Source organism: Eptesicus fuscus, chromosome 12 (assembly GCF_027574615.1).
Source record: "Eptesicus fuscus isolate TK198812 chromosome 12, DD_ASM_mEF_20220401, whole genome shotgun sequence".
In the NCBI taxonomy this organism is placed as follows: Eukaryota; Metazoa; Chordata; class Mammalia; order Chiroptera; family Vespertilionidae; genus Eptesicus; species Eptesicus fuscus.
The window spans coordinates 93381906-93406525 of record NC_072484.1 but is presented as its reverse complement, the minus strand read 5'-3'; the positions used below and the strand labels follow the sequence as shown (position 1 = coordinate 93406525).

The 24620-nt window shown below is 43.5% G+C and overlaps 1 protein-coding gene across 3 annotated transcripts; it reads left to right on the top strand.

Moving 5' to 3' along the window:
• The first annotated feature begins 6003 nt into the window (after positions 1-6003).
• RIOK3 (RIO kinase 3) lies at positions 6004-21684 on the top strand. Of its 3 annotated transcripts, XM_008148341.3 has the most exons (13): positions 6012-6262; positions 10425-10540; positions 11102-11247; positions 11341-11448; positions 11619-11728; positions 12861-13004; positions 13596-13723; positions 15325-15522; positions 16131-16290; positions 17561-17641; positions 17729-17818; positions 18873-18980; positions 20072-21684. In XM_008148341.3, exons 1-13 carry the CDS (start codon positions 6200-6202, stop codon positions 20177-20179), a joined length of 1560 nt encoding a protein of 519 aa, XP_008146563.1. In that variant the 5' UTR covers positions 6012-6199; the 3' UTR covers positions 20180-21684. The 3 variants fall into 3 exon arrangements, with proteins under 3 accessions (XP_028011568.1, XP_008146563.1, XP_028011570.1); XM_028155767.2 differs by lacking the exon at positions 18873-18980 and having other exon boundaries at positions 6004-6262; XM_028155769.2 differs by lacking the exon at positions 15325-15522.
• Positions 21685-24620: the final 2936 nt, after the last annotated feature.

Genomic DNA, 24620 nt, shown 5'->3' with positions numbered 1-24620 from the left:
GAAATACTATTAGGCCGAAACCGGTTTGGCTCAGTGGATAGAGCGTCTGCCTGCGGACTCAAGGGTCCCAGGTTCGATTCCGGTCAAGGGCATGTACCTTGGTTGCGGGCACATCCCCAGTAGGGGGTGTGCAAGAGGCAGCTGATCGATGTTTCTCTCTCATCGATGTTTCTAACTCTCTATCCCTCTCTCTTCCTCTCTGTAAAAAAATCAATAAAATATATTTTAAAAAATACTATTAGAACTAATAAATGAGTTCAGCAAAGTTGCAAAATATAAGACCGATACACAAAAAATCAATTGTATTTTGATACACTTGCAATGAACAATATGAAAATGAAATTAGGGAAACAATTCAATTAAAATAGCATCAAATAGAATAAAACACTTAGTAATAAATTTAGCAAAGTAAGTGCAAAATTTATACTCTGAAAACTATAAAACATTATTGAAGAAGACCAAAATGAATGAAAAAATATTCATGCTCATAGACTGGCACACTTAATATTATTTAGATGGCAATATTTCCCAACTTGATCTACAAATTCAGCTCAAAACTTCACCAAAATTTGAGTAGTTTTTCTGTAGAAATTAACAAGCTGATCCTATAACTCATATGGAAATTCAAGAGACCAATGTGAGCCCAAATAAGAACAAACTTAGATGACTCATAGTTCTTAAGTTCACAGATTACTACAAAGCCCTGGCAGTCAAAACAGTATGGTATCCAGATTGCAAAACAGGGATACGCCACAGATGAATGGAGTAGAACTGAGATCCAGAAGTGAACCCTCACATTATGACCAACTGATTTTTGACCAAGGTGTCAAGACAATCTGATGAGCAAAGAACAGCACTTTTCCCCAAACGGTGCTGAGACTGCTGATCTCCACTGAAGTTAGACCTCTATCTTAGACCATCTACAAAAGTTAACTCAAATGCTATGTGAAAGAAGCCAGTAACAAAAACCACATGCTGTGTGATTCCATTTATATGAAATATCCAGAATAGGCAAATCGAGAGACAGAGGATAGAATAGTGGTTTCCTGGGGCTGCGAGGAGAGGGTGAGGGGAGTGGAGAGTGACTGGTCAGGGGCATGGGTTTCTTTAAGGGGTGATGAAATGTTCTAGAACTGGTTGTCTGGAAGGTTGCACAATTTAGTGACGATACTAAAAATCATTGAATTGTACGGACTGAGTTACAGAGTGTGTGAATTATATCTCAACAAAACTGCTATTAAAACAACAACAACAGAGCCCCTGGCAAAAACATCCCATAGATAACATCTACCTCAAGACTAAGGTAAAGAGGACAGGGACTACCCTGGAGGGTAGCTGTAACTGGAGTGCTGGCACTAGTCTCTTTCCTGATGGGGATGCTGGTTCCACAATGTACTCAGTTTGTAACTATCCACGTCAGTTGTACACTTACTACTTTTGCTGTGTTTTTTTTTTTAATATGAATGTTTGACTTCAATAAAAAGCACACAGCAGAAAGAAACAAAGATATGGAAAATATGAAAAGTATTAAGTGTCATAAAAGATAGAATAAGGTCATTTAATATTAGTTCCATAAAAAGAGGATATTGAGAATGTGAGAGACATTTTCCCCCCCAGAACTAATGTAAGGCATGAATCCTCAGATACATTAGGGACAACAAATCCCAAGCAAACCAAATGAAAAGAAATCTACTCAGACATACTTACATATTCAAATGTATATTTTACTAGAGGCCCGGTGCATGGATTTGTGCACCAATGGGGTCCCTCTTACAATCCAGGACCCCTCAGGGGATGTCAGACTGCCAGTTGCAGGGATCGGGCCAAAACCGGCAGCCCGATCGATATCCCCCGAGGGATGGAGTAGTGCCCAAAGCAGCAGGCCACCGGGGAAGAGCCGAGCCCGGTCAGGGCGCTGAGCCACTCCTGCTCATCCCAGCCCCGCTGCACCTGCCGCCGCTGCTGCTCATTAGCGCTGCCGTGGAGGCGGAAGAGGCTCGTGCTGCCGAAGCAGCGCTCGCCAGCCGTGAGCCCGGCATCTGGCACCCTTCGGTCAGCTGAGCGGCGCTCCCCCTGTGGGAGCACACTGACCACCACGAGCAGCTCCTGCACTGAACGCTTGCCCTCTGGTGGTCAGTGTGCGCCAAACGGTCGACTGGTCGCTTAGGGTTTTATATATATATAGATTGTATTATTATTATTTTTTTAATATATTTTATTTTATTGACTTTTACAGAGAGGAAGGGAGAGGGATAGAGAGTTAGAAACATCGATGAGAGAGAAATATCGATCAGCTGCCTCCTGCACACCCCCTACTGGGGATGTGCCCGCAACCAAGGTACATGCCCTTGACCAGAATCGAACCTGGGACCTTTCAGTCTGCAGGCCGACGCTCTATCCACTGAGCCACACCGGTCAGGGCAGTTCCGTTTATTTTGACATTTTACAGCTCTGGGAAGTTACATATAATGATCAGCAAAGTGAGAAGATGAAAAGAATGTTTAGGCTTTTAAAGATGTTACTAATTTCTGTCTAGAAGACACACCAATTCAAAAAGTGATGGTTTTATTGTCCCTTAGGACATTAGCCAGATTGTATCTAATTTGGCAGTTTTCCTTCAGGCTTTCACGTGTGGCAATCTCATTTGGACAGCATTACCATCCTGCCAGTCCCTTTGCATCTGCTATTATGTATTTGAATAAGAATAATGTATTTAACACATGCAAAATTTTGTTTTGACACAATAAAACAAAAGATCATTTGAGTCTTCCCTGGAACACAGAAAAGCAAAAAATTGAGTCATTGTGTGGCTTAGGCTAATTTTCCAAATATTGTTAATAAAATTCATGTAGGGATCTTCAGAGCCAAGAATTCTCTCTTTCAGGCCTACATATTCAGCATCTCCACGGAGGAGGCCTGTTATCCTGTGTTTTGTTTTGTTTTTTAATACTCACCAGAGGATATTTTTTCACTGCTTTTTAGAGAGAGTGGACCAGAGGGAGGGGAAGAGGGAAGGGGAGGGGGAGGGAATGGGAAGGAGAGAAGGAGAAGCAAAGGGCCCGCTCGTGGCTGAGGGCAGGCCCTCACCAGCAGCCCCGCCTCTGCGCATGAGCTGCAGAGGAAACACCTTTTCTGACCGCTCATTGGCCAAGCTCCCTGTACGCTCCTCACAGTGTTCTTGGTCACTTGGGTAATAAGAATCCAAGAAGGTGATCTAGCAGGCGTCCTCAAACTACGGCTCGCGGGCCACATGCGGGTGTTTTTGCCGTTTTGTTTTTTTACTTCAAAATAAGATCTGTGCAGTGTGCATAGGAATTTGTTCATAGTTTTTTTTTAAACTATAGTCTGGCCCTCCAACGGTCTGAGGGACAGTGAACTGGCCCCATTTAAAAAGTTTGAGGACCCCTGATCTAGGGTTTTTCCACCACACTCCTGGAGGAAAAAATGAAGGTCCGCTGCTGGAGGGGCTAAGAAATGTCATATTCTGCCCTGGCTGGTTTGGCTCAGTGGATAGAGCCTCGGCCTGCCGCCCGCGGGGTCCGGGTTTGATTCTGGTCAAGGGCATGTACCTAGGTTGCAGGCTCCTCCCTGGCTGGGGCCCAGGTCAGGGCTCATGCAGGAGGCAACCAATCAAAGTGTCCCTCTCACATTGATGTTTCTCTCTCTTCCACACTCTCTAAAAGTCAATGGAAAAACATCCTCAGGTGAGGATAAAAAAAAAAAAAAAAGAAATGTCATATCCTATGAAACAGACATCTTGAAAATGCCTAAAGAAAGTTGTCATTTTCTCGTGGTGAAGGGACTGGAGTCCGTGTTGATGAAAACACCTTGGCAGCTGCGGCGGCCAGCAGTGGCAGCAGCAGCGGGGTGATGGGGCAGCACCTTCCCCTGATCAGCCAGATTGCCTCCTGCAGAAGGAGGCCTACTGATGGCTTAGGCCCGCAGGGAGCGTATGTAATAATTAGCATATTACACTTTTATTATTATAGGTAGCTTTGCGTTATTTTAGTTTTGGACATCCCCTGAGGGCTCCCGGACTGTGAGAGGGGGCAGGGTGGGCTGAGGGACACCCCCCCTTGCATGAATTTCATGCACCATGCCTCTAGTCCTATATAATAAAAGCACAGTATGCAAATTGTCCCCTTGACCAAGAGTTGTTTGGGAGTTTGATCAGGGGGTGGAGCCGGCTGGGGGAAGGGAGGGAGGCACCAGTGGGCAGCTGGTAGCCACTAGGGACCTTACCAGTGCATGAATTTCGTGCACTGAGCCTCTGGTATTGTAATAACTATGTCTGGTGTCAGATGGGTACTAGAATTATCACAGGAGACACTTCATAAGGTCCGTAAATGTCTAATCACTATTTGTACTTTAATGTAATATTGTATGTCAACTGTAGTAGAAAATTAAGTTAAAAATATATATGGCAAAAAACACACAAAACAAACAATAACTTCTCTTGGTTAATCCTCTCTCCTATTCCTTTCTTACCCAGAAGTGAGAGGTCCATTTAATTTCTGGTTACAACCATTTGTCCTCAACTGTCTATACCTTTGAACACTGACTGTAATCCTTTAAACACTAAGAGGGAATACAATTCCCCCACACATTCACAAATATAGACAACATTTGCCAAGCACAAGTCTGTATCTTATTATATAGCTACTAGAGGCCCAATGCACAGGGGTGGGGGGAACGGTCCCTCAGCCCGCCTGCACCCTCTCACAATCCAGGATCGGGCCTAAACCGGCAGTCGGACATCCCTCTCCCAATCTGGGACTGCTGGCTCTTAACCACTGGCCTGCCTGCCTGATTGCCCCTAACCACTCTGCCTGCCTGATCACCCCTAACCACTCTGCCTGCCTGCCCCTAACCACTCACCTACCTGCCTGATTGCCCCTAACCCCTCTGCCTGCCTGCCTGATTGCCCCTAACCACTCACCTACCTGCCTGATTGCCCCTAACCACTCACCTACCTGCCTGATTGCCTCTAACCACTCACCTACCTGCCTGATTGCCTCTAACCACTCACCTGCCTGCCTGATCACCCCTAACCACCTCTGTCTTCTGCCACGCTGCCATGGCTCCTCTGGAAGGATGTCTGGAATGACTTCTGGAAGGTCGTTTGGCTGTCTGGTCTAATTAGCATATTACATTTTTATAATAGGTAGCTTTGCCTTATTTTAGTTTGGAGTTTCGGAAGATTCAGAACCGTTCTGACTGGAATGGGAAGGAGGCAAGGACAGTATGCTACTGGAAATCACAAGGTCAGGACCCAGGGGTGTGCAGAACCGCAACAGCGGAAGAGCGATGCCGTTTGTAGGGAAGACAGCGGTCCCCGGCCTTATTTGCTGTAGGACCGGAGCACGTGACTTCACCGCCCTTTGCCTGTTTCATCGTTGGTAACACCGAGATAAACGGCACAATTTCCCGCCTGGCGAGTTGACACCGAACTTGGCACAGTGCATGGATATAGAAGTGAAATGTAATGCTTAACTGTTCTTACCCGGTCACTTTATGAGAACTTCTCTACAAACTACCGAACAAAACTGTCATTAGGCAGTCCCATTTGTGTTTAATGTTTTCTAACATTTTACACCTTTCCGTGTTCCGTCCCCGCCTCCAAATGACAACCTGAATTAACAACAAAACCTGATGGTCTTCCTCAGGCGGCCTCCGCTGGCTGCACCGGCCACTCCGTCTCCCACTCCATCCCATCCAGACCGAAGCGGGGAGGTAACGGACGGACCCAGCGAGCTGCGTTCGCTCGTGCATTTATAGTCCACGCGGCCCAATTGCGTAACTAGTTCCGGCGGATGTCCGGCCCAGCCGCAGGGAGGAAGCGGCAGGCGGCTGGGGGCACAGAGGCCCCGCCCCGCCGACGACCCTCCCGCGGCCCCAAGCCCCGAGCGGCGGCCGGAAGTGCAGCCCTCCGGGGGCGGGCAGAGCGACTTAAGGCGGAGCCCGGGGCGCTGGCCAATCGGACGCGACGGTCCCCGCGGAGAGGGCGGAAGCGAAGAGGTCTAGTTCCGGACGCGGCGGCGGCCGCCGCCATCTGTCACCACAACTTCGGCGCCGGCCCCGGTCCAGGCCCCCCCGTCGCCCCGGCCCCCCCGTCGCCCCGGCCCCGCCTCCGGTCTGCGCGGAGGCTGCCTCCCGGCCCCGCCATCGCTCCTGTGCGCGCGGCAGGCTTCGTCCCCGCATGGATCTGGTCGGAGTGTCATCGCCGGAACCCGGGCCGGCAGCGGCCTGGGGACCCAACAAGGTGAGCGGCGCTCGGGCAGTCGCACCTGCCTTGGTCCGCTGGGCCGGTCCTGGGGAGGCCAGAGAGGGCTGCGGAGCGGGGGTGGGAGGGGGGGACGGGCCCGGCCGCCAGACTCGAGATCTTTCTCCGGGTGCACCTTGCGCCCCATTTGTGGGCGGGACCCGCCTAGACGCCGTGACGTTCGCGGACAGCCCGCTCGGACTTGTTTTTCACGGCCCGTGAGTCAGCCCGATCACACCCAGGACGCCGACGCAAAGGTGACAGCCCGCGGCACCCTCCCGGGCGGTTTCTTGCGCCGAAGGAGGAAGGAGAAAGCAGGGCACCCTCTCCGCCCAGGCCGACGCCGAAGTGTACAAACAGGTTACGAACTCTGATCGTCCTGGGCTGTAACGTTTATTTCAGCTTTTTCCTACAGTGGCTTATTCCACATTTGGCTCCTGGGCTTCAGGCTGCTGCTTTTCATGATGCTTTCACTAGAAAAGACTCCTTTGCCACTTTATTGAGAGCTTGCTTGGAAATAAGAATGCTTCAGTTGGGATGTTGTGTTCCTCAAATTAAAGTTAGGAAGGAATCCAACTTTTTTAGCTTCATAATTGTTCTTTATATGCCAACACAGAACTTTTTTTTTTTCGTGTAAAAGGGTTACTTGTTAATCTTATTGGATGTTCAGGCCAGGTCTTAACAGAAAAAGAGGGAATAACTAGCTACTAAAAAGGAAAATTAACTTAAAAAACACAGGTTAGTGTGGTTATACAGACCCAGCGACTCTGTCTGGAGAAGTAACATTGCCCACTTCACTATTCTGCCTACAGGGTCTATAGCTGTGTGGGGAGGAGAGATCTTCCTGTGGGTTAGGGTCTCTCCGTTTGCTTGAAGTTGAGGACTGGATTTTTGTTGTGTGCCCACTTCATGTTTGCTCCTTTTTATTGTGCTTGATTCTTTCCCTGTATCTGTCTGCAGTAGAGCTTTAAACAAAGGAAATGGGAGGTCAGCTAGGGATCATCTTTTTTTAAAAAATATATTTTTATTGATTTCAGAGAGGAAAGGAGAGAGCTAGAAACATCAATGGTGAGAGAGAATCATTGATTGGCTGCCTTCTGTACTCCCCCTACGGGGGATCCAGCCGGCAATCCGGGCATATGACCTGAATTGAACCCAGGACCCTTCAGTCCACAGGCCAATGCTCTATCCACTGAGCCGCACCAGCGAGGGCGTGGGGATCGTCTTCAGGAGATGGGCGGGAAAGGGCGATTTCCCTATCAGGCAGGTGGGAGAGGGTGGCAGCAGTGACGACCCCACTACTGAGCAGAGCCGAGTGGTGGCCATTTCCAAGGGGAGGAGAGCCTGGTGGGTCTCGGGTTCTTCAGCAAACAGCAAAGAATGAATCAGGGACTGGTTACGGGCCTGGTGTCATTGAAGGCAGAATAACTGACTGGAAAGGACTGTGTGGGTTTCCTGTCTTGATGCAGTGGGGAGTTTATATAGATGAAGGTAATAGTGGGAAATGATGTTGGATAGCAAAGATAGAGACGATTAGGAGGACGTCTTAGATTTATTATTATTCTAACACTTAATAAAGTTTCTCTAAATAAAAAAGTGTCTTATTTACTGGAGAGCTGCAAGATATTGACAAGAGGATTCCCCTACACACAGTCCATGGTACCCATTCCTAGGAGGAGCCCTGGCAAATTTCCTAAGCCCCCGTGGGGTGGTAAACCCCGTGTGCCTGCGTGGTGGACTGTCAGCTTAGACATTTTTATGGATTTGATCAAAGTATGGGGTTGGCAGCCTTTCGGAAGTCTACTTATTTGCCCTTCCCCGAGGAAGGCGGCCCAGCTGAGCCGGTCAGGAGAGGTATGGGAAGGACACCTCTGGAGCCCGAGGCTCTGAGAGCAGGAGCAGTGGGAGTGGGCACGTGTCTGGTGCCCACTGAGCTCTCCCTTTCTGATTCCGTCTAAGTTAGAAGTAGTTAAATCTCTGCCTCAAAATTACACAGTACTGCCTGTCATTTATGCCTCTTCTAAGGAATTGTCAGCTAATTTCACAAGTTTCTGGAATTAACTGATACATCAGAAATGGCCCACCTTCCAGATGGAAAAGGACTGGAATACTTGGGGTGTAGGAAAGCACCAGGCCTCCACAGCCCAGGAGCGACCTGACCGTTGGATGGAGCATCTCCAGGGTTTCCTGTGGGCACTTACTCAGGAAGGGCTGGAGTGCCTCTTACGGCTGACACTCTGTGCTGGGCTCTGGAAATGGAACACCCGCCTCAAGGCTCCTGCTGGGTTGTGGTTGGTGCTGCTCACACAGTACACAGTGGAATGGGAACCAGAGGATGGAAACTGAGACAGCCTGAAGGAGGAGGGTCGTTTAATTGGGGGAGATGGGAGGAAAAGGCACCAGAGAAGAGCATGTGAAGGTGGAAGGGCACATGATTAAGTGTTGCTTGAGCATAGGGTAATGGGACTGGAAAGTTAAGTTAGGCCAAGCTCTGAAGGACATGGATTGCCGAGGAATTTGTATTTAGACTGCAGGCAGTGCAGCAGTTTGCTTCTCACGTCCCGAGACAAGATGATTAGGGAAGCAGTGTAGCAAAATACTGTGAGTGCAGTCTCTTAAGTCCTAATCGCAGCACTTCCATCTACAAAACTTTCTGTGTCTCTGTTCCTAAATCTGTAAAATAGGGATGCTATTGCAACTGCTCAATCGTGACTTTCATCTAGATGAGTTATATATATATATTTAGTCAAGTGACTAAAATATAGTGAATTATTGTCTTACTTTACTAATAGTCATTGCAAATGTGATTGACAATTCTGAGTTAGAGAATACAGTCATTTACCTCTTGGAACCTGGACTTTGAAACTGATCAGACCAAACATTTCTAGGCAGCATTAAGTCTTCTACACTGGAGGGTTTAAGAGGAATCAGCAGAGTCATGTGGCCAAAAGAGGAGCTATATTCTCCAGATTAGAGCCGTCAAGATTCCAGACCTCAGAGCCCCCTCCAGCAGAGTCACACCAGCCCTGAGGAAGCTGCCTGTTTTCTCCGGTCCGTTCTGCCGTGGGCTAGTGCAGCTGTGCTGAGAGCTGGGCGTCTCTCCTCTCAGGAGGAGACGAGATAAAACTGGGTTCTGATTCACTCAGGCATAGTTGTCATTTATCACCCTTAAGTGCTCCACCCTGACAGCCTGAACCAAGTGGATTTCTGAACCTCAGTGCTGTGGAACCTGAACAAGGGTCAGTGGCCCAGTTGTCCTCAGAGTCCCGCCAGGCCCTTAGGCCGGCTGGAGATCTTTCACTGGCTGAATTTGATTCACAGTCTGTCTGGCTAAAACATCACGTGCTGCTTCTAAATCAGACACTCAGTACTACTAGTTAAGGAATGAGTTTGGACTTTACTCTGAAGGCAGTGGGAAACATTGAAACAATGAAAGAGCTTTAAGTAAGGAAAGGAGCGATCAAATCTGCATTTTAGAGGGGAAAACCACTGTTGTTGCTGCCTGGCAACAAGCAGGGCTGGAAGCAGAAAGATTGGTTGGAGTTGCTTACTGGAGCTTGGTGATGGCGTTGATATCTGGGGGAGAATCTTGGGAGGGGAGCTGGGCGAGTTCAAGATAGATTTAGACATTGTCTTCAATAATGGTGGTCCTAATCCCTGGGCTTTCAAATGTAATCGCTCGCTGCTGCTAAGTAAAGCTTGTCCCTCAGAAATGAAGAATTGTGAAGTTTACCTACGTTTTGTATTTCCAGAGGGCTGAGATAGTGAGGTCATTGAGGAAGGCTGACTGGCTAGCCACCTGTCTCACAGAATATGGCTTGGCTGTAGTGTTGTTTCAAGACTGTTTCTTGAATTGTGCAGTTGGTATAGACTGTCCCTGTAAGAGATTCTACAGGGGACGCCGTTATCAGCAGAAGGCTGCTTGTGAGTCAGCGTGGATGTGGACCAAGGGGCGTTCCATGAACTCATGGGCTGGTCCGGTGATGCTGGGATAGCCTTTTCCCTTCAACTAAAAAGGACACACCACCAATTTGATCTGGGAGATACTTTCACTTTGAGTTGATTCAACTAGTTTAATTCACAGAAGATAACCTTATTTCCAAGTTTGGGAGGTATTTTAATTTCATTATGATTTGAATTGTCCTTTTTTTTTTTTTAATAGTGTCCATGGGCTACTCCTCAAAAGACAACATCCTGTTCTTTGGCTGATGTCATGAGTGAGCAGTTGGCTAAAGAGTTGCAATTAGAAGAAGAAGCTGCTGCTTTTCCTAAAGTTGCGTAAGTAAAATTCAGAAAGAATCAATTTTGTCTTGCAGATTATAACAAGGTTTTAGGATTTGATTAGTGCTTGTCATCACAAAGGATTAAGAAATACATTTACAAAAGCGATGCAGTAGAAAGAGCGCCATCCTGGGAGTCCACTGATGTTTGAGTTTCGGTCCTCAGTGTTATTTTGGGCAAATCCCTCCATTTCTCTGGTTTAGTTATTGCAACAGTTGAACCAGATGGTCTACAAATGATCAAATAATATTTTAATCCAATGCCTGTAGTTTATTTTTTTTATAGATGCTATCTCTCCTTTGACCAGAACAAATGAATTCTGGGTCTTGGTGTGGATTTTATATAGATCCTTAGCTTTCTCTATCCTAGTTGGTGCTCTCACAGGTTCCCGCCACTAATCAGAGGGTGCCTGGGCAGGAGAGGTGCCTTGGTAAAGTTTTTCCTATTGTTTCTTTAGTCCAGTTTTTAACAGTGAAAAAGCACATCCTACTCTCATAATTGGTAGCATGTGTTTACAGAAGCACAGTATGTTAGTTTATATTGCCTTATTTTGAATAGTGTTGCTGAAGGACCATTTCTTACTGGAGAAAACACTGATACTTCCAGCGACCTAATGCTGGCTCAGATGCTACAGATGGAATTTGACAGAGAATATGATGCACAGCTTAGGCGTGAAGAAAAAAAATTCAATGGCGATAGCAAAGGTACTATGACCTCATTGTGACAACTGCATTGGATGGTAGAAAATGCTTGTAAAGTGCTCTTAAATACATTTTCAACTATTTTTTCCTTTTAAGTTTCCATTTCCTTTGAAAATTATCGAAAAGTGCATCCCTATGAAGACAGTGATAGCTCTGAAGATGAGGTTGACTGGCAGGATACTCGAGATGATCCCTATAGACCAGGTATCAGTGCTTTTATTTGATGGGACCATAGGAATGCTAAATTTTCCCATGAATCCTTATACTTTATCTTTGAAAAGCACTTGGTAATTTACTATTAGATTCAGATAGCTTTTCAGACAATATTGAATTCAGCAATTTAGTTTTTGCTATTTTTATATACTTGTCTTTAGCAAAACCAGTTCCTACTCCCAAAAAGGGTTTTATTGGAAAAGGAAAAGACATCACCACCAAACATGATGAAGTAGTATGTGGGAGAAAGAATACAGCCAGAATGGAACATGTAAGTTATAGAAAGTATTATCTCTGAGAATTTTACTAGAATAAGTTAAAAACATGGGATTCTAAATACAATATCTTAACTTTCTAAAAATACTCTTCATCCTTTCTAAAGATGTTTTAACTTATAATATGGCAATATCATGAAAACCCTCAGCCACTGATGAGGATATAATGTACCACAGAATAAAATTCTATAATATTAAGAAAAATAGTTTGATTTATATTAATTCTAAAATTAAGAAGTTGTCTGAGGAAAGTAACATTTATTTTCAGCACATTATTTTTCATAAAATAGCACCCCTACCCAAAAACCGATAATAGTGGTGATTGGGGAATAACAAGAAGAGAGAAAAATACTGTCTACTATCCCCTTCACTAGTTTTTACAAATTTTATCTTATGCCTGAACTACCCCTGAAAAGTCAGAAATAAAATGTAAAATTTTTAAAAAAGGGGGAAAAATAGCATTTTTCCTCTTTCATAAAAATTTGGTGAATATAAAACATTTAGACTTGAGGACACAAATACTTGTTATATAAACATATTATTAAATTCCAGAAACAGTCCAGATCTGACTCTAGAACAACCCTGTCCAGTAGAACTTGTGACAGTAGAAATGTTTTATATCTATGCTATCTAATATTAGCATATGAGAGAACTGAGATTTGGGTATTGTAATTGAGGAACTGAATTTATTATTTTATCTTAACTTGACATACCCACATGTGGCTAGTGGCTGCTATATGGAACACTGCAGCTCTCAAACATAATTGTCATGAAGTGGGCATAGTTTGCTGTATTACCCACTCCTCAGAAATAACTAATTATGAAATTATATTTCTTTGGTTAGATTTGGTGTAGTCTTTAAAATATACTGTGTCCTTTGCTGATGTAAAAGCAAGGTAAAAGAAACGCTGCAGTGATTTCAGATGTGAGTGGATATCTTTGGTGCACAGAATAGAATAAACCTCTTTCTTGTTGCAGTTCCTGAAACAGCCCACTCTCCATTCTGTTGGGTTTATTAGTGAGTCCTTGTATTTTCTCTCAAATACCAATACATTCTGCTTTCACAGCCTGTCTACTGAGTAGGTGACCTGTTTAAAGTATTCAGATGTTAATGCTTCTTTTTGGCAGTTTGCACCTGGGTTTCAAGTAGGAGATGGAATTGGAATGGATCTAAAACTATCAAACCATGTTTTCAATGCTTTAAAACAACATGCCTACTCAGAAGAACGGCGAAGTGCCCGCCTCCACGAGAAAAAAGAACACTCTACTGCAGTAAGTAATCTTAATTTTTTTTCTGTTTGCTATTTTTTCCCCACAAAATTGGTTTTTCAAATCAAAGATGTAAATAAATCTAGTAGCTTTGCTTATTAGACTTTTCAGATTTAATGTAATGGTTATTAATCACTTATTTAAAACTAACATTTTAGTGGTCATAATTTGAACTGTATAGTTTATATTGCATATTAATGTTCAAAGACTTTAAAGAAATGATGACATTTGTAATAATTTATAAGTCTAATGTTTTACATTGACGAAGACAGTGTCTAATCTTGAGAATAAAGTAATTTTTAAACCTTTAGAAAAATAAACTAATGGTAAGTACACTGAGGGAATTGTTTAAACTTTGGAGATAAAATATGATTTTGACTAGGCTAATGTCTGACTTCTGATGTTCTTTGAGATATTCATTTTCAAAGACATTAGAATTAAAGTTAAAGGGATGAATTGTACCTTGATTGCTAATCTTAAGAGCCTGTTCTAAGTTTTAAAAAAAGGTATATATTTTAAATGTTTGTTATTAGCAACGGCTCAGGTAATGTTATATGGTGAACATTTTCATCCTTTGTGCCGTATCTCTTGTAGGAAAAAGCAGTTGATCCTAAGACACGCTTACTTATGTATAAAATGGTCAACTCGGGAATGTTGGAGACCATCACTGGCTGCATCAGCACAGGGAAGGAATCTGTTGTCTTTCATGCCTATGGAGGGAGGTGAGTGAGCAAAATACAGCACCATCATGGCAACAAAGCTTAGCTCCTTCTCCCCAGTGAGTGGATTTACACAGAATCAACGTTCCTGTGGCATGGAAAGCAGGTTAATTTAAAAAGTGTTACTGTAGCATATCTAGACAATGTGAGAATGTGGAAAGGAAAACAATCCATCTTAATCCCAGCATCCAGAGATAACCATTAATTTTGTGTAAACTCCTTTAATCTTTTTCACGAATATACTTTCTACTTTATTGTATCATACAGGCAGCTATCAGTAGCAGAACACAATGTGTACCTGGGTTTGTCTCAAAACCCCAGTTTTCCATTGTGGGCCCTTTGGGTACGAGATCAGAGGGGACGTGCTTTGTCAGTCACTGATGCCTTCCTCCCCTGTAATGCGGATCCTTACTTTAAGAAATACTAGCTTTAAGTAATGCTTACATTGTTCAAGAAACGTCTGTTAGAGATCTTACGCTGTTTGGATCTTCCCCACTTCCCTCTGTTACAAGGGCTTAGAGGAGTGAAGAACTGCATGAGGAAGAGAAAGGTTTTTGGAAGTGGAGCCTGTTTAAAGAACGTGTGAACATAGAGTAAAATCCTTGAATATCTAACATGGTGTGCTTTGGCCAATATATCCTTAGGCTCAATTCCTAACTGAAATTGCTGGGGCACAGACTGTGCACTCATTTGGAAAACCTCCTTCATTATGTAACGGACTTTTAGTCCATTATATCGAGGTTTTGTTGTGCTTGTAGTTAGTAAAACTAGAGTATTTGGTTCTCTCCAAGTGAGAGTTGAATGCTTTTAAACGTTTAGATTAGTTTTCTGTGCTACATAACAAATCACCACAGGCTTAGCAGCTTAAAAACAACCCATGTATTAGCTCCTAGTCTGAGTTGATCAGAAGCTCAGGAGGCCTGGCCTGGCTGGGCTGGCTCCTCTGCAGGTGGGTCCTGTTCCCCTGGCACAGGCAGCTCCTTGCAGCTGCAGGACTGGGTCTCTGCTTGTTGGCTGTCAGGCGAGGCTGCCCTCAGCTCTAGAGGCCCTGCAGCTCCTGGTTGTGTAGCCCTTCCACATGGTAAGTAGGCCACATCTTCTCCTGAGTCAGCTAACACTGAGTCTTAGTGCAGTGTAATCCTCTGCCGTGTAATGTAAGCCACCCGCACTCCAGGAGGGGATTAGTCCAAGTGCAGTCCCTGGGTGGGGCTGGGAAATTGGGAGCCACCCTAGGGTTCCGCCCACCACAAAGCTGTCCTGGTTTCTATTACTCACAGGTTGGCCGTGTAATCAGCAATTAGTTGAATAGTAACTTGTGCTAGATTTTTTAGAGAATAAATGTGACATGTGTTCTACTCTCAAAGAACTTACGGTACAGCCAAGAGGAGAACATTACAGCAAGAATTGTTATGGTCAATAAAGATAACTAGGTAATAGAATACCCAGGATGTGAGACTGGTAGTATGGGATACGGAGAGAGAGTCTGTGCCCCAGTCATGGTCAGAGAAGGTAGACCCACCCCCGTGCCACACAATCTTATTTTGAAATTGGTTTACTGGTGAGCTGGCAACTTACACTGACTTCATTTTTTTCCTTCCACTTAGCATGGAAGATGAAAAGGAATATAGTAAATTTATACCTACAGAATGTGCCATCAAGGTATTTAAAACAACCCTTAATGAGTTTAAAAACCGTGACAAATATATTAAAGACGATTTCAGGTTTAAAGATCGCTTCAGTAAACTAAATCCACGTAAGATCATCCGAATGTGGGCAGAAAAGGAAATGCACAACCTCACCAGGTAAAGAGACCCGTGTGCTAGGAGCTGGAAGTCAGCTTGAGTAGTTGCCTTTTTGTTAGTTGCAAAGTTCTTCAACTCAGCAGCACTTCTGAGTATAGAATCATGTCCCGAGAGGCATTGCTGGCCTCCAGTCTCCTGTACTGCTGAGCTCTCACCGCTGCCTTTCTTAAAATTGGGCTGCTGCCCTGTAGTCTTTGGTGTCAAGTTCAAAGTCCTTTTGTGATGTGGAGCCTACCTGTGTCTGTCACCCTGAGCCCCTTCCTTCCTCCTGTTCAGCTTCCAGCTGTGCTGGTTTACATCCATTCCCCCCGTGGACTGTGCTCTGCACGCCTCCCTGCACTTCACAAGCTGCTTCCATCCTGAGACCAGCATGTCCCCACCTGCCCATCAGGCTGATTCCCTTCGCCTGGCTTCCCAGCCTTCCTGGACGCTGTGGCGCCCACAGCTCCTGTCCCACCTCAGCCAGGGCCCTGGAACCATCTCCTCACAGTCTGCCTTTCGTGTGCGTTACCCCAGCTCAGTGCAGGCCCTTGTCAGATGTTCAAGTAAAACATCTGATCAAGATTCTCTCCTGATCTTGACATTGGTAATCATTTCTTTCTGTACAGAATGCAGAAAGCTGGAATTCCTTGCCCAGCAGTTGTGCTGCTCAAGAAACACATTTTAGTCATGTCTTTCATTGGCCATGATCAAGTTCCAGCCCCTAAATTGAAAGAAGTAAAGCTCAGTAATGAAGAAATGACAGAAGCCTACTATCAAACTCTTCATGTACGTGTGCCTTCCAAAGCATCACACCAGCTTTTAAAAATGTTTCTTCTAACCTTAAAAACGTTCCCAAAAATAGTCCTGTTTTGTGGGGGATATAATAAGGCCAAGCTGAAGTTTGGGAAGGAATGTTCACATCGAAGTGTGTTTATACCACTGTGTGTGCGTTGAGTCAGTTTAGAAACTAGACTTATGAAGCAAGTGAAGGCTAGTTGTTAGCATCAGTGACCTAGAGGCATGAAGCTGTTAAAACTTCAGTAAGTAAGTTGGATCTAGTGCCTAATTTGTTTTCATGTCTTCTTGAATGATACTGCTCTAAGTGCGAAGAAATTACCTTTCTTGTTGGGAAATTTGCAGGCAGTAGATTTGGACTCATAGGAAGTGCAGCTGAAAACTAAAGATGGAGGGAGTGGTCTCCACTCAGCAGGTGGTAGGGTTGCAAGGACGTGTCAGGAACTTAAGGAAGCTCTTCCTGCTTCGGGACAGCAGCTGAATTCAGTCTGGGGTCCTTCTAGCATAAGAAAATGCTCCGAATATTGTGATTTTTCTGTATTGTTTTAACTGAATAGTAGAGAAACATAAGCTTTTTACAGTCTCGCATGGCGCTCTAGTGTCATTCAGCAGTTGATGTGAATACAAAAGTAATTTTTTAAGATCCAGCTAGGGATATAATCCAACTTTCTCTGCCTCCAAGAGGACAACATCCAAAGGAAAATGAAATTTCTTTTTTGGTGGTGGGGTGGCTGGGGAAGAGATGAAGTATTGATGTACTCTCTTCTATTTGAATTCTGTTAAGGCTGGGAAACAAAGCATTAACACTGATTGCTATGGTAAGGCTAGGGCTCACCATCAATCTGAACATAATGCCACAGGATTCGTAAGGAAATGTCTCCTCCTGTATCCGGCAGGAAGTACTTTTTAGCCTGGGAGTTGTGTACATCCCCTAGCGGTCTCAGTGAGCCCTTGGCCCTTTTGGGAAGGGCAAGCCTCCGTCTCCTGAGTGGTGACCACGCCCGTGGCTGCTCTCTTATTCCTGTGGGATCCAGGTGTGGCCCGTAGCCCCCTGGCCTCATTGTCGTCAGGTGGACAAGGAGGTGGAATGTCACGCATCCCCTGTTGTCTCACTGTCACACCTGCCTTAAAAGGAAAGCTTGTCTTGGTCTTTAACCTTGTCTTGACCTTCCTGGTTACGGCAGGTGAGCACAGACATTTTAGTTGTGGCGGTGAATTAGAATGATTTCTTTTCCTAAACGTCTGCCTTGCCTCCTCACAGCTGATGCAGCAGTTGTATAACGAATGCACGCTCGTGCATGCCGACCTCAGTGAATACAACATGCTGTGGCATGCTGGGAAGGTGAGGAGCATATTCTGTTAATGTTCACATTAATTACTTGATGTAACTTAGTGAAGGTCAGTCACTGTGTGCTCTGTATTTAAATAGGTTTGGTTGATCGATGTCAGTCAGTCTGTAGAACCGACCCATCCTCACGGCCTGGAGTTCTTGTTCCGTGACTGTAGGAATGTCTCACAGGTAGGCATGTAAACTAATACAGTTTTTGCCCTAGCTGCTTTGGCTCGGTGGATAGAGGGTCAGCCTGTGGACTGAAGGGTCCTGAGTTCGATTCCGGTCAAGGGCACATACCCGGGTTGCGGGCTCAATCCCCAGTAGAGGCGTGCACGAGGCAGCCAATCAATCTCTCATCATTGATGTCTCTCTCTCTCTCCCTCTCCCTTCTTCTCTGAAATCAATAAAAATATATTTTTTAAAAAAGTAATATGGTTTTTGTAATGGGACGTAAGAGATTCGTGTAGTTTTCTCATTCCCAGTATAAGCAAGACATTCTTAGAAATTGAAGGAAAGGTTTCGTTACTGGCTGCCTTCAAGATAAAGATATAAAGATCAATTTGTCAGATTTTATTTTCAGCAAGAATTTGATTGCATGCCTTACATTTGGGCCATTGAATTAAATTTGCAATAGAGTAAGTTTTTATTTTGGCTCCAAATATTTGAGCAGTCCAGTAGACACTTAGTACAGCAGAGCATGGAGAGGCTGCGCCTGGCAGCCTGCAGGCCTCCCGGCAGCGTGCATGCCACTGCGAGGCGCTGGTCTGCAGGACGCCCGAGGCCCGTGTCTGTGAGGCAGCGGAGACGTCAGGGAAGGGACACCTTGGTGCTCACAGAGTTGGGTCACATTTGTTTGCTGTTTCTACAGGAAATTAATTGTTAGCAACAGACCCAGATGCTAATGATCTTTCTGAATGATAGAATAACTTCATACTGGGAGTAACTTATGTGCCTTTTGGCCATTTTAATTCATGGGATTTAGTGAAGGTTTTGAGTCTGCAAACAGTTTAATAAAGCAGCCATGTTTACAGCTTTAGAAGGTGCAAACTTAACCCAGCGATAGACTGTCACAAACTTCACTCAGCAGACGGTGGGTGTGTCATGACTGAGAACAAGGAGAGCCTGAGCACAGCCAGCCTGAAGTGGGGGAGCTCACAGGTGCCTGCAAGCATGCCTTCCCTGTTCTTCAGAGAATTACGAATTACTGCTAATTACTGCCTTCCTTATATTTCTCTACTAGTTTTTCCAGAAAGGCGGAGTGAAGGAAGCCCTTAATGAACGAGAGCTCTTCAATGCTGTGTCAGGTCTAAACATCTCAGCAGACAATGAGGCTGATTTCTTGGCTGAGGTAAGCTGAGCTGCTGTTCTCTCTGCTGGTAATGGAGACTGAATGTAGCAGATACTGAAACCCAGAGTGAATTTTATCCTACCTCCCCTCAAAACCAAAATGAATTTGAGATTTGTCTTTTCTGGAGAGTTTTAGTCCTTTCCAGGCTTAAACCCTAAGATAAACATAGCAAAAACATTCTTCCAGGAGTTCACAGTTTGAGATGGAAAATAACACATTTCCCATACACTGTATTTCCCCTATTTTATGAAGTTAAGTGGTAAACACTCTGTGTGATACAAAAATTAGTAATATATGGTCCCTGCTTTTAACTGAATATAGAAAGTTAGCAGTGGCCATCCTTAGAAATACCCAGTCATTACAACATGGATCTATAGAACCATTAAAAAAAAAACCCAAAAGCCTCCCTCAGAGAAGGTCTCTTAGAATGAACAAAAACTAAAAAGTGAAATACCAGCTAATTATTCAGTGAATGATTATTATGGAGTCTAAGGTCAGAGAAGTACTAGAAAGATGGCAAGTCTAGCATCTAGCTCAGTACAGTTGCTGAGCAGGTGTTACTGTGGTTGCTGGAAAATCCTTTCCTGCCCCTGCACGCATTATGGAGCACACAGTAAGACATAGCGTGGTTCCAGTTGCTGACTTGGTAACTAAATTTTGATCCTGGTAATATAATCAAGTAAAAACATATATGTATGTCATGCTATCATATATGTGACACACTGTAATTCTGATTGAAGGCCAGCATTGTTAGGAGTGACCTTGTTTTGTTGTTTTTTTAAAATATATTTTTATTGATTTCAGAGAGGAAGGGAGAAGAGAGAGATAGAAACATCAATGATGAGAATCATCAATCAGGTGCCTCCTGCACACCCGACACTGGGGACCGAGCCCCCAACCTGGGCATGTGCCCTGACCAGGAATCGAATCATGACCTCCTGGTTCATGGGTTCACACTCAACCACTGAGCCACACAGGTCGGGCAGGAGTGACATTTTAACTGTGTAAACACTGGCTCAATCTGAAGTGTGGTTTCAGTGAAACAGGGTTATGACAAATGGATTAAATTTTAAATTATATTAATTTTGTAGATAGAAGCTTTGGAGAAAATGAATGAAGATCACGTTCAGAAGAATGGAAGGAAAGCTGCTTCATTTTTGAAAGACGACGAAGGTCCTCCAGTCCCACACGATGAATAGCACCAATACCCGCCGCTCTCAGTGGTGACCCAGCGGCGACTGCCAGCTGCCAATGCCTAATGAAGTGACGGGCAACTTGAGATTCCAACACGAGGAGTGTACAATGGTGCTTCTGTGCATTCCCCCTGGCAGCCCTAACGCCAGATGTGTGGAATTTCTAGCTCGGCATTGAGAGAATAAAGTGTCACTACCTCTCATCTTATGAACAGGATAATATAATTCTTTAACAGCTACAGGTTATTTAGTTGAAATCGACCGGATTTTACAGGATTCATGGTGTAAAATGTTTTGATGAGAATTTTTTAAAATGTGGGTAACGTTTTCAGATATGGGAGGAAAGGCCAGATGTTTACAAGGGAGGCTTTTATTGCCACCTACTTGCTCTGATACATCCCTGCTTTGAGTCTCATCTTTCCTCGAATATTTTATTGGCCTGAAATTAGCCCTTCTCAATTATTTTTCCAGATTGTGACCATGATTCTAAAGGAAAATATCTTCTTTTATAGGTGTTTTAAATGGAAATCTGGTTTCAAAATGGCTGATGGAAATAGACATAAGCAAAATACTTTTTATTGGTATATCGTGAATATGAACTGAGTTGTTTTCCATGTTCATATCCAAGAAAAGGATTGTAGGTTTCTGAAAGACACATATATAAGAACTTAACCACCCAAATTCTTAAAAATTAACTTACAGCATTTCTACATTTGGGTGAAAGGGACAGAGCGTGACGCATGGTGCAGCTGCTCTGCATTTATATGGAAAATATAAGCTACCTGGAAAGGTGGGATGCTAACATTTAACCCTGTTTGACACATTGTAATGAAGTCAGTGATACAAAGTTCAGTTTCCATATCACTCAAACTCTGTTCTTATGCATTTTGAGAGAAATACAGCAAGTCAAATGATGAACACTAAGTTTCAAACAAGTTGGGTACCAAATTAACCTACTGATTTGAACTATCTGACCTCACTTTTAATAATCTTTAGACTGGCCAAATGCCACTTCTTAAATAAAGCAAGCACTGTACTGGCTTTGTTAGACTGAAGTTCAGTAACTACAATGTAATCATTCCTCCTGTTGCTGATTTCAGATTGGAACCACTAGAGACCCAATCTGGTCACTGAAAGTAAAGATCTAAGCATTACTTACACTTGAAAGTTTCTCCTTTAACATCATTTTAAAATGCCAAATATGTTCTTTCTCGAAAAAATACTTATTTTTGTTTCTGTTGTATACCTTTTAAGAGAAGTGTGATTTGGGGTCAATACTTATTACATTTCTTAAGTGTTTACTACTATAAAACAGATTTCAATGACTGATTATTGGTTTTACAGAAATTTCAAAGACCTATTTTTTAAAAACCATTAACCACTTAAAATTTGTTTTGTTTTCTGACATACTCTGTTTGACTAAGAGCAGCAAACCGTTGCTGTATAGCATTCGTGGAGTGTGCTGTGAACATGCTTTTTAAGAAATTAAAAATGAAATCATTTTAGAATTGGTTCTTTGTGTGGTTTCTTCCCGTTCCTTATATTAACTTAGGTCCTGGCACCAGGTTATTCCTTTTGCATAAAAATAAAGCAGTACTTTTTTAAGCAGTTTTTCCCCTGAACTTCTCATATTTAGATTTCACTTTTAAATTATTTCACATTACAGATAGGTTTTACCTTTCCTATAACTCAGACAGTAAATTTTCCACATAGAGGAAAAAGAAAGTGGAAAACAGTTTGCTAAATAAAGAATAAATACAAATGGGGGAAATAACAAAATATGGAAATAATATTTTGCCTCACTTTAATGAAAGTGAATAATAAAATAAGTTATCAAAACAAGGATGACTGTGTAGGGAATTTTTATTTCAAGTCAAGAAAATTTATTGCCAGTTTCCTCTTTATAAAAAGTCATTTTTTTTAATGCTTACAAAACTAAGACATGCATAGAAATGCCATGTCCTTTATATTCTGAAAACCAGTTTACAGTGTGGCGTACCTCCCTGCCATTTCCCCCCTCAGCACGTTATTCTCTTTGTTTTGAATCTTTGAAGGAAAGCAGGATGGTGTGAGGGAGGCAGCTGACAGTGAAATGTTGGTCATGGTAGACCCTCTCCTCCAAGGAAGATGAAGGAGATGGAGGCCCTGACATCTGTTAGAGGCAGTCCATCTTTTTGCTGTTCATTTAGGCTCTGGGCATCAGAAGAGATTGTTGTCTGCACCTTTTAAAATTCTGAGCTGTTCGTTCTCCAGCACTTCAGAAATTGGGTGGGAAAAGCTCAGCTGATTGTATTTTCAAACTTCAAAACATATTTTTGAAGAGACATTTTTTGGCATTTTAAAGGGATTTCATAAAAATTAAAGAATGGTTTAAGTTTTGTAAGTTTGTTTTATACATGGAGACATCAGTTTATTTGCAAGCCTCTTGTTTTTACTCTTGATTTCCTATTTGTTTCCCATTAAAAAATATTAAAAGGTTACATTTGGGAAAGCATTATTTTTGCTATTCTGGGCTTTCCAGCTTTCTCTCAAACATAGCTTTTTGAGGGGTTAAGATCAATATAGTAGAAAGATAAAGTAGCAGATGGAGGGGGAAGGTGGGGTGTTCATTACAGAGTAAGAGAGCTACTACTTAGAGCTCCATAAACTTTAAAAAATCTCTCTCATGTCTTTTGGGACAGAAAGAACACAATTAGAATACTTGTCACTATAAGAATAGTTGGTCCAACCAACAGAGCCACCCAGCCAGGGCAAGCCTCAGACATGCTAGTATTTAACGAGGGCCTTTGCCTGCTTGGCATGCTCTTCCACCAGCTTATCCACAAGTCTCTTCGCAAATGTCATCTTCTCAGTGAGTCCATTAGGTACCTAGAGCTGCGTATCAAACTACCTCAGAACTTGGTGGTTTAAACAACAAACATCTCAGCTGCTGGGAGTCAGGAATCGGAATGACTCAGCAGGGTGATTTTGGCTCAAGGTTTCAATCAAGGTGTCAATTGAGGCCCTGGCTGGTGTGTGCAGTTGGTTGAGCGTTGTCCTGTGTACCAAAAGGTCACCGGTGTGATTCCAGTCAGGGTACATGCCCAGGTTCTGGGTTTGACCTCCAGTAGTGGGTGTGCAGGAGGCAGCTGATTGACGCTTCTCTCTCATTGATCTTTCTCTCTCTCCCCCTCTGTCTTCTTCTCCCTCTAAAACCAATAAAAACATGTTTAAAAATAAAGCTGTCAGTTAAGACAATCTGAAGGAAGGACTGAGGGAGCAGAGGACCCCCTTCCAAGACAGTTCCCTCCCATGGCTGTTGGCAGAGGCCGCAGTTCCCCACTGGCTGGTGGGAAGCTTCAGTCCTTGGAGACAGCAGCCTTTCCAAAGCCCTACTTGAGTGTCCTCAACGCTTTTCTCAAAGCACTGACCCAAGAAAGAGCAAGGCAGGAGCGCGGTGTCTTTTACAGCCTGTCGTCAGGAGACACGCTCTGTCCTTTGTGCAATACTCTCGTACACGGTCAGCCCGCTCAGCCGGGAGGGACTGCACAGTCAGGAGTGCCTGGCGGCGGCAGCCCCACGGCCTCTGGAGGAGGGCTGGCACAGTATTGGAGCCTGGACGAGTACCACCCTGTCCCTTGGTTTCTTTTTTCCGTAGAACTTATTCCTACCTGACATGTGTTACTCATTTTATTTCTACTCACTAAGCATTACTTTGTGAGAGCAGGATTTTTGCTAGCTTTATTCATTGCTGTATTCCCATACACTTGAGTAGAAGCTCAAATATATTTTGAATGTCTGAATGCATAATCACATGGTTCAAAGGTTAAAATTGGGAGGATTGGGTTGGAAACGACAGACTCTGATCCGATTAGGAAAGACTTTACTCGCTGGGCTACAAGGGGACACTACCTCTATCATCGGAGTTACGAATACAAGGGCTGGATGACCTCAGGTGGGTTTGTTATAGAGGAGCACGAGATGGTTACTTAGATTTGTTAATATTTGTGGGCCTTTCTATGTCTTCTATTACCCTATCTTTCAAAAAGCTTTTTTCTGCTTATGAATACACATGTATGTTTAAATTCAAATAATGCCAAAGGTGGAAAAAAGAAAACAATCACTCACAGTACAACATAACCACCATCTACCTACATTATACCTAATGCTTTTTACATACATGTACACATAAATGTGTAAGGACACATACATTCACACACAAAATACTCATGAAATGAAAAGAAGGCTGCAAAATCATGATACATAGTCAAGATTTCCCAGTAAATACGGTTAACTTTTTAAAAAGTTCCTTGTATAAAAATTACTCATGCTTACTATAAAACCAAAACAAATTTAGAAAGTTCAAAGAAGAATGTAAAAACTTGCCAAGCCATGAGAACCACTATTAAAATGTTGGTACATATCCTTCCAGACATATAGTCTGAAAAAGAATTAAAACACAAAACTA